Below are 15,076 nucleotides of genomic sequence, written 5' to 3' on the forward strand. Positions count from 1 at the left end.
GGTTTAAAAAAAAAAAAAACCTTGAGTGACAGCTAAAGACTGGAGGAAATCACTGGAACTGGTTAATATAAGTTTATGAGTCTACTATACAGAAAACATTGAACAGGCATGGTGTTCACGGGAGACCACCACAATGAAAGCTGCGGCTTAAAAAAAAACAAAAAAAAACACGCCTTTGCTGTGCACCTGAAGATTGCCAAAGACTTGTAAAATGTTTTGTGGACTGATGAAATGAAGGTTGAGTTGTCTGAGAACACGCAGAGCCATGTTTAGCGTAAATATGGCACCCAATACCAATATGAAAACATCATCCAACGGTTAAGTACGGTGGAGGTAGCATCATGATTTGAGGCTGTTTAGTTCCTGGACCACCCGCGATCATCTAGGGTAGGGGTTCTCAACCTTGTCCTCAAGGACCCCCTACCAGTCCAGGGTTTAGGGATTACCTGGGTGTGTCTAAGGTGTTTAAATAAAAAAAAGGAAAAAAAAACACCTTAGAGTCTAAGGTGTTTTTTTCCCCCTTTTTCTAAACACCTTAGACACACCCAGGTAATCCCCAAATCCTGGACTGGTAGGGGGTCCTTGAGGACGAGGTTGAGAACCCCTGATCTAGGGAAAAATTGATTCTTAAGTTTATAAAGATATCCTATAGGATAATCAGGGTGACTGTTTGCCAGCTGAAGTGCAGTATAAGTTGGGTGATGCAGCAGGACAAAGATACTAAACTTTGAATTAAATTCACTACAGAAATGGTGAAAAGAAGGAAACAAGCCTTTTGGACTGGCCCACACAGACCCCATAGAGATGCTTTAGAATGATGTCAAGAGTGCAGTTCACATGAGACATCCTAAGAGTGGTCTAAAATTCCTCTTGAACGTTGTGTAGGTCTAATCTCACACTATATGGACTGTTTATTAGTTTTGATTATAGGAGCGCTCACACTATACGTACATTTGGTCTAATCCACAAATACATTAAATGCTTGACTGCGCTTATTGCAGCCGAAGGAGAATCGACTAGCTAATAAATCCAATGGTTCACTTTTTCAACATCAATGTGAAGGTTTAATGGGATGTTTTCAACAAAGACATGGAAGTCTCCAGTTGTGAGTTTGATGAAGATGAGATGACATGACATTTCGTGACCAATTAATGCAGAGAACCAACTAATTCCAAAGGATTTACATACCGTTTTCTTGCCATTGAATATTCACCGGCACATTCAGAGATTTTTTTATTCATATGTGTAAAAATGTATACTTAATTGGCGCACATTTTTTTTTAATAAACCAATTAAAATACAAAAACAAGTTGAAAGGTGTTTCAACAATTTCAATTTTCTTTAAATACAAATCTGTCTATCAATACACAGAATATTTGAGCTCTAAACATATATTGATCTCTTAAGTCTTTAAAAAACTAATTTAATCTGAATCAACCTGAAGAAGAAAGAAGTAGAATTAAGCATGTATCTTTGCAGGTATTGCATACGTAGATAATAATATACACTATTTACAAGTAAAAAAAAAAAGAAGAAAACCCCAAAACCAGAGGGAAGAAAAAAATTTAAAAAAAAAAAAGTGAAAACAAAGTTCCTTTATACCAACACATTCGTTTCACAACATCTGAGATATTTTAATGCAATTTATAGTTCGAACTAAGGCACAGTAGTTATTGCTAGAGATATTAACTAGTGACATTTGATTCATATTTTATATTGGTAGATTTCAAATTGAAAAGAAAAAACAATGCCTTGAGAACAGTGCAAAACAACAGTTAAGTTGCATTTGATTTACACAGATTTATATTTTTCCTTTCACTTGATTTATACGAAAAAAGGCATTATGTTTATTGCTATTTGTCAAGTAGTCATGTTTAAGTAACGGATAATGGAACTCTGTTTTTAAAATGCATAGTTTTGCGGATATAAAATATTTACAAGAAAACAAAATAGAATTTACAGAAAGCACAGCTTGAATGAATACATTAAAAGAACAACAACAATCTCATAGAAAAATATTTGCATTAAAGACTGCAAAACTATACTTCAGAGTAGAAAATTCATGTTTCTTTATGGTAAGGAGAGGGTCTGTGAGAAATTATAAGCAAACTGGAATTTGTATTTAAAATTCCTGATTGCAACTGCAGAAACAAAAAAAACAAAAAATCAAAACCTATTGAAAAATCTGTGAAACATTTTACTGCCAGCGTATAATGGGAATTGAAAAAATATATAGATTTGCTTAGATTTTTCTTTTAAATTACATAATTCAAGAGCCCATCACATTTATATATAAAAATTAACTATACATGTTTTGTTAATTTGAGTCAAAGGCCCATTGGTCATTTTCCTGTTTGATTTCCAGTTGTGATGAAAAGCCATTTGAATTGGTGACCACCAATACACATTGAGGTTGGAATTTCTGCTCAGGCTGCTCATCGGTATCATTGGGATCCTCCTGTAAACCCCCGCTAGAAGATGTAGAAAGAAATGTCTGTCTGGCTTCAGGTGACTTGATTACAGATGTGATCACGGTGCCTGTAGGGTGAGTGGCCAGTGTGGAAGTGCTGGGAGATAAGGTCATTATGGGGGAGGTCACACTGAAGGTTGGAGAGGAAGGCATGCTGACTGTGCCATTGCAAAGGCTTTGGACATTGTTATTGAGAACCTGCTGAACCTGGTTTGAGCTGAACAGAATGGATGGTGGAGAAGAGCAAGTTGTTGAAGGCTGGAGGACCATCTCATCTTTAATCAGTGTCATAGGCTGTGTGGAAGGAATGGCTTGAAATATAAATTTCTGTGAGCCGGCTCCTGCTCCTGGATCTGTGCTTGTTATGACTGTGGTGAGAGGCACTGTTTGAAGGGTTAAAGTGTGCAGCTGCTGATTCCCAGGAGAAACAACTACTGGCACTTGTCCTGGAGACTGAATAGTCCTACAAAGACACAGAAATATGGTCATTAAAGAAACACAGTCTGTGTACATTATTTAAATAGTTATACTGGTCAATAAAAATGTTTTATATTTAAATCAATGTTACTATTTCCTCAGATGAACATAAACTGGCTTTTATGCTGCACTAGCACTACGATCTAGACCAGGGGTCAGCAACCTATGGCACCTGTGCCATGCATGGCACTCAAGGCTGCCAGAGCCTGCCATCAGAAGTCCCCAGTGGGACTTCACATATCTGCTAGTGAAACCCGAGCAGTGATTGTAGGTGGGGAGGCACTATCTTCAATTAATGCTTTGCAGCACTTAGAGGAAGTGATCTGCAACTCCTGCACATGACCTGTACTTTGCCATCACAGTCCCACTTGATCTCATGGTAGCCACTCACACTGTTAAATATACACAGAGCTGCAGAAGAAGCCTCACCCTCATGCAAATAATACAAACAGCCCACACACTAACACACACACAGTCCCCACAAACACTCCACACATACACGCACACTACCCCACAAGCAGACACACACATCACCAAACACACAATGTGACATATCATCCAGACACTATTCCACAAGCAGTCCCCACACATAGCCTACATGTATAGGTTTCATACACAATACCTCAAACTACTCATGAACATAATCAATATAACAGCCCACATACACACAAATATAATGTTACAAAGCAACTGAAGCACCCATAAAAACCACAAGCACAATACAATAACATACACACATCAATATAAAGAAAAATAGGACCGGCACGCCAAGGGACTTCAATCTCTCATTTTGGCACAGTACTACTGAAATATTGCCAACCCCTGTACTAGACACAAATCATACTATTGAATAAAATTTATAAGGGATTAACAATGTCTCCACATTCTCTATGTGTACTAATCATGTAGTTTGTATATCAATGGTATCATGTAACAGTCCATCTTAAACATTTTAATGAGGGCAAGATGGCTTACTATTAAAGGAACAGTGTGGTTCAGATTACTATGCTTCATATAGGGTGGGAATATTGATTATTTGATTTTGGTATTTTTTTATATTGGCAGTCCATACTCGTTTTCAGTTAAAGCTGATGCATCACTGTTGAGTATTTATTCCTTCCTCTGTTCCAAAATGGTGCATCTGTTATTATAACTCACTGAGAATTATTCTATATAGTATATATGTGTGAGGGTGCGGTGTGTGCCTGAGGGTGGTGTGAGTGTGTGAATATGTTTGAAGGCATTGTGTGTGTGTGTGTGTGTGTGTGTGAGGTGGGGGAGGGGACAGATTTAAATATATTAAATATGTAATATTTTTAATTAAAAAAAAAAACACAACAACTTTATATCCCCCCTAAGTTATCTTTTGCCTGGGAGGGGGGGGCCGTGCTGCAGTCCCTGGTGGTCCTAGTGGTGAGTGAACTCTAGCGAGATCTCGCGAGAGGACCCAGCGGAGCTGCAAGATACAGCTCCACCGGGTCCTCCTTACTTCCCTTTACTTTGATCTCCCCACCGGTCCATGAAGGCACATAGCAGGGCCGGCGCACAGATAGCGCCTGCTCTGCATGGACCGACAGGAGATTTCCTGTGATCTCCTCTGCCGGCTTTGGCCCACCGGGCATTTGCCCGGTATGCCGGATGGCCAGTATGGGCCTACTCACAGGGATGGGTGACGTGAGGTTATGATTGGTGACTGAAGTTTCCAGATGTGGAAGACAGCGTGCAGTGACAGGTGGGTAAGTTATTGGTAATATCAGTAAATTACAAGACCAATACCAATGATCAGAAATATGTTGACAATCGTCAGAAACAATAAGACTATTCCTACTTATGACATCAGTAACAGTATTTTTTTTTAAAGGAGTTCAAATAGATCTAAATATGACAGATTATGTCACTTAATTATAATTTAATTTGCAATGTCTAATTTTTATTCTACTCCAATTAAAGATACCACATTTTTATTTTGCCTAATGTATTATGTCCAAATGACATAATTTTTTTCATGATGCCAGAAGAAAAAGAAAAAAAAGGAAAAAAATCCAAAGCCTCATGCATCATAGCTCTTACGCCTCATCAAACCACCAAGCAAGAAACAAAACATCTTATATCTGTAAGCCCTGTAACACAATACAGTAATTTCTCTCATTTAAAACACTATGAACCGTGCAAAGGCACAATAAAATTAATGAGAACCTCTGTCTTAAATGAGGGGAAGATGCCCATAAGTGGTCCCCATTCACATATCACATGAATAAGATGATGCTTGCTACTCTATTTTGCATGCTTCCCTTTGAATGCCAAATTACAATTAAAAGCTATAGAAGAAACATCCGCCACTTCTGGGTGACTTCATGGGCACTGCAAGATAATCAAAGCCTAAAGATTTTTTTTTTTTTTTTTTTTTTTATGGACATTGAGAAATTTGAATTTTTGGGGTTTTAACATTACCTAGAGTGTATTAAAAAGGCTAGCTAATAAATACATTCACCTTTCTTTTTCAAATTGTAATGTGTTCTTTCTGGTAAAGCACATTGCAGTAAGCTACTTAAAGCGTAAGGTGTCTTAAACCAGACCACAACATTTAGAACAAAAGAAAAAAAGGGAAGTTGGGTATTTTTCACTCAGCTTTTTTCTGTTGAGCTAAATGTGAACTTCGCACCAACAACGGTTTAATGAATTAACTCAAACGCTTTAAAACTAGACAGACATCAGAAGATCCAGGGTCAAAATATGATTTTTTTAAATTAAATAGTCTAGGCATTGCCAGCTTTCGATACTGGTAGAATCGTAATGAAAAGTGCAATGTTTAATGAGAAGAAATCCTTAATCTACAAGAACTCAAATCTGTGGCACTTGCAGTCTCCCTAGTCTTATTTTTACGGTGCTCAACTCTGGTCAAAATATATGACATAATGCACGCAGAAGACTTGATAAATGTCTTTTAAACAAGTCTGCTTTGATGTGCAATTATAATGAAATCCAAATTAATGTATCAGTCTATCAAGACATATCTTTAGCTAAATCTTTTGTTTTCTCAAATCACCATTTTTGTTTGTACATTTTTATTTTATATATATATATATTTTTTTTTTTAACTACAAGAACAACTTTATATGGATAACTGGTTAATTTATACTCATTTATTTTGCTACACACTAATATACATCAAGCTTATTTCTACCTGCATTGAGTGTTGCCAAATGCTTATATTTACACACAAGGCACTATTTTTTCATTTGTTTTTAAGTTGACTTACTTAAGAAGCACAAACTAAATGTATCACCACTTCAACAACTGACAGATCACTATTTTCACATTGATTATCACATTGATATTGTTTATACATGTACCATGACAGATGATTCATTTCTCTATCGCATGTGTTAGACCAAATGTTGAAATTTGGGTGAAACGTTACTGCCTTAAAAGCTAGCAGGGACGAATGTTTTCTATTACAGTTTCTAATACACTGATGGTGTCAGGTTATTGTTTTGATTCTCACCTTATAGTATGAGTAGGTGGTAAGGAGTCGTTCTGAATGCTGCATGTTAAAGTTTGATCTGGAACCGATTGTCCAGTTTGCATTAAATGCACTGTCCGAAAAAGCTGGGTTGGATGAGGCTTCGGCGAGTGAGCAGTGTGAACTGTCCTCAATAAATCTGATGGCATTAAGGACAGTTGTTGCTGAGCAGTTTCCACCGGTTCTTTTACTTTGGAGGATTTTGAGGCCCCATTTTTTACAACAGTGGTTGAGTTGGTTTTAATTCCCGAGTTTGAAGACCCTTTTGATGCCCTTGTCTGATTCCGGCTGGGAGTAGAAGCTGAAGAGTGCAAGGAGAGATCAGAAGACAAGCTTCCAGAGTATTCGGTGCTGGAGTTTGTGTCTTCCTCATCTATAAATACAAGATCCTTTGGCATTTCCTTGAACTGATAGACAAGGCGTTGACCTTCTACTTTAGCAAGAATACCTCTTTGGTAATAGTACCTGTATAAAAATAAATAAAAAGCACATATTTAAAAACTAAAACAAATAGTAAACTCAACAGACCACACACAGCAACCAAACATTTTATAAATGACTTGGAGATTGTCCTTTGTGAGCCCTTATTTCTCTTTAATAGGGAAAATGCAAAAAATAAATCTATAGAATTGATTAACAAGAATTATAGATGACTGCATGTTTGTCTGTTTTTTTTTATAAACTCCCCAAACAATGCTAATAACCATTTTTTTGTAGCAAACTTAAGATGATTTTAAAAGATAATCATGATTAAAACTTAGAAAAGAACAAACATTTAAAAAGGTCTGAATATTAGTGCCGGCTATTGAGCTTGGTTATTTGCACTATTATAACGGCAGAAAGTACATACTTCAAGAACTTCAGAAGTGTCATTTCTATAGCTTCAATTTTATTTTCCAATCTCCATTATCCTGCATTTATATACATATATTTTGTTTTATTATGTGCATTCTCTAAAATGCAGAATTTATTGCTGCACTTAAACATATTATAGAGAGGATTTAACTTTTGCAGATTTATGGAATCTTATATTATGCAGATTCACACAGAAGCAATTTACACTTTGGCATTTCTGACTCTTTAATACAAATTTTAAATGCCTGTTCACCTGTTACAATCACATGGGCTTAAATTTTACAAGGACTCATTTATATGAGATCCTACAAAAGCCAAGTTTGAATTGGTAAATAGGGTTCACGAACGGCAGTTTACCAATGAATATAATGCGAGTGTCACACATTAACCAGTTGTTCTACACACAGCTCTCATGTTTGTGACGGTGGTGTACCTGAGTGCCCTTCCCATTGTCTCATAGTTCATGTCAGGCTTGTTCTTGTGTTTTCCCCACAATTTAGAAACTGCTTTGGAATCTACCAGCTTGAAGATGCCCTTTTCCCTTTGTGTCCACTTGATGTACTTTGGACATGTTGCCTTGTCTTGTAGCAGAGCCAGCAAGAACTCCCACAGGTAAATAGTATTTCCTGCAAAAAGAAATGCCAAACATGTTTCCAGAAATAAAGACGCAAGGACAGAAAGTGAGATTATAAACTGAAAGTGTGTATTGACCCATTATATATTTCCTTATCTAAATATTTTATTTTTCTTTAAATTTACAGGTTTTTTTTTCAGATTTTTGTATGAAACAATACACAAGAAAGTGCAATATAGACACTGCTCATATTTCTCCCAATAATAATCACAAAATACAAGAGTCTGCTAAACATAAGAGAAGCTTTACCAATAGCAGTGTACAAATATGTAATGAAATGTTCTTTGGTAACTAAGAAGGCACCAGAGCAATTGTTATATTATATGGTTACGTCTCCTGGGAGAAGACAAGACAAAAAAAAGAGAATAGAGGTAGGGGAATGAGTAGGGTAGTAGAATTGCTCAGACCAGATAAGCTTAAATATTAAGTTTTAAACATGTTTTGTAAACATTTGATATTGAATTAATTTGTACAAAGTATACAAGATTTGCATCATGCAATGTCCTTTTTATTGTTATTATGCTTAACCCCTTAAGGACACATGACATGTGTGACATGTCATGATTCTCTTTTATTCCAGAAGTTTGGTCCTTAAGGGGTTAAACTTAAAGAGTTTCTTGGGGATGTATACCTAGAGAAAAAGCTCAACATTGAAGTTTGTCAGTAACTAAATATCACATGACAGCATGAATTGGAGTGCTCCGTTACAGGAAGCACTGAAACAGTGCTCCCTTCACGGTCTACACTAAGTAGGACAGGCAGCGGACGTGTATTCACACAAGGCTGACCTGCCAATCCTTGGGGCAGACCCGCTCCCTTTGAACAGATCCTGCGACACAGAAATTGGGAGGTACAGTAGTAGGAAATGAGAATTAAAACAGGTTTATCAGTGTTACAGTACTAGAAAACACACTGTACCCTACACTTGGATGTTGGTTAGGAAATGCAGTTCTGTCACCAGTCTTACCTTTCCCGTCTCTGTTTTTCCTCTTCACAGATATATTTGGTGTGGTGGTTGGAGATTCAGAACGAGGCGTTTTCGCTTTTCTTCCTAAAACAGAACAGGCACATTTTAAAAGTAAAACATAATGAATATTGAAAAGAGGCTTAATACCAAAAATGAGATTATATAAATATACAAAATATCAGTATGCACAATGAATAATGCCCAAATGCATAGTGTTCCTGTAGAAAGTACATATAATCCCAAAACAAATAAAAAGTTTCCACAATTTACTAAAAGAAGCAACCGCTATACTAGATGCAATTAGTTTACACAGGGGGAAATTAGACTTTTCATTATTATTTTATTATTTATATAGCGCCATCAGATTCCGTAGCACTGTATAATGGTATCATTATTTTATCCTCATATACTATTTACATTATTTAATGTGCATCATATACAAGTTTAATGCTTATTTGCAACTTATTCCTATTTCCTAATGAACAATGATGTGAAATGGTTACAGATTTAATTTGACATCCTATTGAAACCAATGTCAAATCTGATGATATTGTGTAATCTATTATCATCATGCTCATTATTTAAAGGAACACTATAGGATCAGGAACACAAACATGTATTCCTGACCCTATAGTATTTAATCCACCATTTAGGTGGCTTGCCCCCACCCTCAGCACCCTTAGAAAATATTAAAACTCACCTTACTTTGAGCACCGTGCGGGTCTGCCGACACTGGCCCCACCCCTCATCCACCTCCTTGGTGACATCAGAAATTTTTTTTTTAGCCAATCCAATGCCTTCCCCATAGGGCTGAAATCGGCATGGAGGCGGGATGGGGCAGGGCCAAACGCAATTTTAACCAATCAGCACCTCCTCATAAAGATGCTTTGAATCAATGCATCTCTATGAGAACATTTCAGGCAGTGCTGCCTACTGTGCAGCACTGCCCCAGGAAGCACTTCCAGTTGCCATCTTAGGAGCGGCCACTTTTCTCTGAAAAGGCAATGTTTGCATGAAAATGCCTGAAGGCAATAATTACACTCACCAGAACAACTACATTAAGCTGAAGTTGTTCTGTTGAAGATAGTGTCCCTTTAAGTGTTTCATGCTCTCCATAAATTTTTGTCTTGTTATGTTGATTCTCACGCAATTTACAACTAGTGATAAAAGCTTAAGGGGGCCATACCTTTCCTTTTCTTGGGCTGTTCGCTCAGGGGAGAGTCTGCTGGCTCAGCATACATGTTTGGGTGGAACTCCATCACCTCTGGTATCCCATCAACAGTGACGGAGACATGCGTGATTGGAGAGTCCATCAAATCATCTTCACACGAACCAAAAATATTAGCTAAAATGGAAAACAAACCACGCTCACAAGTGCAATACACAAAGACATATACAGGCATTTGCCAACCTTGTACATAATTTTCTTAAACTACTAAGCAAATATTGTTTTGTTTTTCTGAAGGAAATGCAGGAGTCATATGATCATGTATTATTTAAAATGTATTGCTTTTGCATATATATTAATGCATTATCTATAAATGCATCAAACACCAAACTGAGATGACTCTTTAGTAGAAATAGCTTTTATCACAATGAGACAAAATTTTAGGTTGTGAGAAAAAATTATGGGGCTTGCCAGTTGTCACACAATCCAAGCATCACAAAGATTTCTGTGATGAGATGGTGCGGTGATTGGCATTTTGGTTGAGTCACTCAACACACATAAACAAGATCACCAAGATCCAGAGACAGTAGAGCTAGTTGTGGAAGAGCTCACAGCAGGTAAGGAGTTTTGCAGACAATACAAGTGTTATCTGTTAGAGAATGTAAGAGAAAATAGGTCTGGTCTGCCAGCTCATTATGACAACTCAGCATTAACCTTTGATTAAGTGACATGTGTGTGATAAAAAAAAATATTACATTTAAGTGTATATGAGACCAGGTAAGGATTAATGAGCAACTGAAAAGTACAGTAATTTGGAATATTTCATGAATTAGAGGACTAATTTGCAAAATATTGTTTCTTAGCATTTTAAATATAAATACAATAATTTGAATTCCGACATTCTCACTTTATGAATAACCCTGTAAGTCTTAACTTTGACTTGAGATTTAGACTGGAGTATTACAGGTTTATTTCATGCATGATCTCTGTAATACATTTTAAAGGCTTTGTAAATCTACATAGAGTGCTTGTTTGTACCTTTACTTTAGTACCCTTTTTTGTTGGTCTTTCAACAATGCTACATACATTGTTTCAGCAGGAATATCATAGTCGTTATTATTTACTGTATCGTTTTTACTTGATTTTAATAAAGAACCCCTCTCATATTATTACACCAGAAGTCATGTATTACAATATCTGATGAATTGATGTCCAATAATTATTTTTACACATATTGGATCAAGTAAGTAGTATATTAAATTAAAGGGGCACTATAGTCACAAGAACTACTACAGCTTAATATAAATAGTACAATTAGTCCCTGCAGGTATTTTGCATTAAACACTGTCTTTTCAGAGAAAAGGCAGTGTTTACATTACAGCCTAGTGTCAGGATTATAGTTGATCCAGCACGTAGAATAGTATCACACCTAGGACTAAGAATAACGTCTAACCAGACCTTAGAATGGCTGGACAAAACGTACCTGAATGGTCAAGATACTTGCCGAGGTCAGGGACACAGAAAGAGACACAGATGAGGAAAGCCAGAAGTAAAGGATACCAGAAATCAGGAAGTCATAACAAAGCCAAAGTCAAATACCAGAAAAAACGCAATCAGGAACACACTCTCAGATAACCAGCTAGTGGAAACCACGACAGGGCACTGACAAAAAAGGTAATTTGGGTTTAAATAACCCTCCTTAGGCTGTAATTGGCTGTTTCTGACCACAAAACGTGCATGCGCATCTATGACATGACGTCGCACGCACGTTGGCGCCATCTTTGATGTGGCGGGGGTAAGTCTCCTAATAAAACCGGTACTGCCAAGGCCGGCGTCTCTATGAATGTCTTACTCGCTGGTGACCGGGATAGAAGGAGGTCGGGCAGCGGTTTGCCACGACCAAGGTAAGTATTTGATTTTTCTGTCAGCGTAGCCGCTATGTTTCCGTGCGGCTACGCCAACAGAATCACGGGGAACCGTGATACCTAGGGACACCTCCACTGGCCACTCCACAGATGGCTGATAGAGGTGCTTCCTGTGGCAGGGCTGCAGTGTGCAGCACTGACATTCAGTGTCTCCTCCCTCTGCATGGAGACACTGAACTGCATTGATTCAAAGCATCTCTATAAGGAGATGCTGATTGGCCAGGGCGGTGTTTTGCTTGTACTGGCTTTGCCTCCTTGACAATCTCAGCCAAACCAATGCTTTCCTATAGGAAAGCATTGTGATTGGCCTTGATCACCACTTCTCATTATGTCAGCTAACAATTAAAATTAGGAGCAAAGCCAGAAGCAGCAGACTGCAATAAAGGTAAGATTTTACTATATTTAGGGAGGCAAGGGAAGCATTGGTGGCTAAATTGTATTTTTAACATTATAGGGTCATTTTAACATTATAGGGTCAATAAACAGTTTGTGACCCTGACCCTATCATGTTCCTATAACTAATGCACTGCTTATATGGCAGTTTGGCAACAGGTATACTGTAGAACCACGAAACATTAAGCAGGAAGCTTATGGATAAACTCACCTAATTTTTTTTCATCCAGCAAAGGATCAGGAGAGTCCATGTTTAAAAGTGCTTCAGCAGCTTCAATGGTTTCCATTGTCTCATCTCCACTTTGACAGGAAGCTTCAACTGAAATTAGAAAATAAATAAATATTAAAATAAAAACAAAAAAGAATAGTATATATACTACCACTATTGTTACAATTATTTATCTGTGATCAAGCTATATATATATAGGAAAAAATATAATACAAATATAAATTTGCTTAAAGCAATTTACAAGTTGGCTAAAGACATCAGCAATAAAAAAGCGTCAAGAGATAAAAAATTTTTTTTTAAAATATTCCCTCAAATCAGAGAGAGGCTATATTTATCTGCATATGTGTCCTGCTATTCCTACATTTTTATTACTATTCAATCAAAAACATGATCTCCCTAAAGATACTGTACTAGGAGTAGCCATTCCGTTTTTTTTTCTCTTGCAAGTTACTTTTGTAATGAAGTTTTAAAAAATGTTTTATAAAACCAAAAAACAATAACTGGGTTAAGAAGTAATGTTTATGTGCAAAATAAATACATAAATAAAAATATGCATTTACAAAAATGTGCACAAACATTTCCTAAGCCCTAAAAGCAGAACTGTCCTTGTAGTTAATGAAGATCTATCCTCCTTTTGCCAAGCACTTGCTTCCATGTTTGTGGAAGGCATTGCTTAATCACATGCGTCTGACAGAGACACGTTGAGGACATATCTCAAGTTCCAAAGCTTCTCATCTCATAATGATTGGCGATTTAATGATATATTGAATTATATGAAGGGGGTAAAAAAAAAAAAAAAAAAAACTTAAGTTGGGGTTGTATTAGTTGTTGTTTCTTTTAAGTATTTATTTTCCCTTTATTCAAATAAAATTTATTTGAAAAAAAAAAACTTTGCTATATAAAGGTATTGTAAAGTAAAATTTATTTTACAAGCTCAGCCAGCCACTGAATGAGGATGACTGGAGTTATACTCCACAAGCTTTTCAGCAAGTGATGACCTTACTATCCCATTACACCATCATGCATAAAAGTCCACCCATTTATATGGAATGAAACATTTCTTAGAAGAAGGGCTGCCAGTACAGGATTTTTGCACTATAACCACTTCCGTAAAATGAAATGGTCATTGTACTTACAGCAATCCTCCAAGCAACAAGATTAACCGTAAACAGATTTGCAGCTTGCTTCTTGGAATACATGCTCCTATTTCATAAAATGTACTAAACCTGAATTTCCCAATGATTCCTGCAACGGATATCCAGGATAAAATGTTCCAGTGTAAAAACAAAAATCTGTCCCTAGATGGCGCTGCAGCTTTTTAATTCAATTTCAGGTATTCTACCAAGAAGAACCAGGTGGGACTTACTGTTAATATTTATTTACATATAAAAACAAAAGTGTGTGAAGGATTACAGACTCAATTTGGAAGGTGTTGGCATTATAGCTTGATCCAAAATGATGACTAACCAGAAACCACACCGTTTCTACCTTGTGAGTCTCATCATCATGGTACCAGTTCTGGTCTGGAAGTTTCTCTGAGAGCATAAGAGATAAACACAATAAAACTCCCTACAGTACAAACAATAAAAATACTGTTATACATCAATCCCAGTTGGAAACAATAGGATTGTTGTGGTATCGAGTTATGGAGATTCTGTGGCCAAGGAGGACTTTTACTGCATCAGAGTAATAGTTATGTTTGTACTGTAGGGAATTGCATTGTTTGCTCTTACACAATAATATATACATTACACACAAGGTTATATGCAATGAGCCATGAGCAAGCTATCCAGCTCAGTGGCGTTACTTTCTTTTTAATGGGGAAGGCTCAAAGCAGACATTTTTAGCTAGGTGTCCCATTCAGAGAGAACTTGTCCAACTATGAATGGCACTTCATAGTGCACCTGTGCACAATACCTTACTTTCTAATATAATGAAGCTAAAAGACCTATCAATGCAGAATCATGTATGAGCTCATTTCCATCTATTGCATTCATCAAAGAGGGTCTTCAAGTTCGCTCACACTAAAAAAAAAACAAAGGAAATGGCCTGCAGAGGGAGCAAAGCTCCATATTCTTGTAAACCAAGTAGGGCTTATTCCTTTTCATGAGCGTTCCTACTTCAGGTTTAGTAAAATTTTAAAGGACAACTAAAGTTACACAGGCCACTTCTTCTCAACTACGTAATTGGTCTGGGTGCAGTAGTCGTGTTATTTTACCATTCAATGTAAAACATTGCTGGGTTTTTTTTTGTTTTTTGTTTTTTTAAACAGCAATGTTTACCTTGAAGGGTTATCACATCTCCAGTTACACTGACAGCCACTGGAGGCGCTTCTGCTAACATGTAAACCTCTGTTCACATGATATTGCAACTTCCATAGGAAAGTGATGATACTTCAAAAGAAAGCATTACGCAGCACATGTGCATCGGGTCTC

The 15,076-nt window shown here is 36.9% G+C and overlaps 1 protein-coding gene across 2 annotated transcripts in view; it reads right to left on the bottom strand.

Moving 5' to 3' along the window:
* Positions 1–1,216: 1,216 nt before the first annotated feature.
* ELF1 (E74 like ETS transcription factor 1) overlaps positions 1,217–15,076 on the bottom strand; it is a 92,996-nt gene continuing 79,136 nt past the window's right edge. For both annotated transcript variants that reach the window (XM_063425958.1, XM_063425959.1), the window contains 6 exons: positions 12,624–12,731; positions 10,113–10,271; positions 8,927–9,010; positions 7,759–7,951; positions 6,453–6,935; positions 1,217–2,933 (listed from right to left, as the gene is read on the bottom strand). In XM_063425958.1, coding sequence (XP_063282028.1) covers positions 2,318–2,933; positions 6,453–6,935; positions 7,759–7,951; positions 8,927–9,010; positions 10,113–10,271; positions 12,624–12,731 — 1,643 coding nt within the window. In that variant the 3' untranslated portion in view covers positions 1,217–2,317. The remainder of the gene's footprint in view (positions 2,934–6,452; positions 6,936–7,758; positions 7,952–8,926; positions 9,011–10,112; positions 10,272–12,623; positions 12,732–15,076) is intronic.

This window comes from Pelobates fuscus, chromosome 1 (genome assembly GCF_036172605.1).
Source record: "Pelobates fuscus isolate aPelFus1 chromosome 1, aPelFus1.pri, whole genome shotgun sequence".
Classification (NCBI taxonomy): Eukaryota; Metazoa; Chordata; class Amphibia; order Anura; family Pelobatidae; genus Pelobates; species Pelobates fuscus.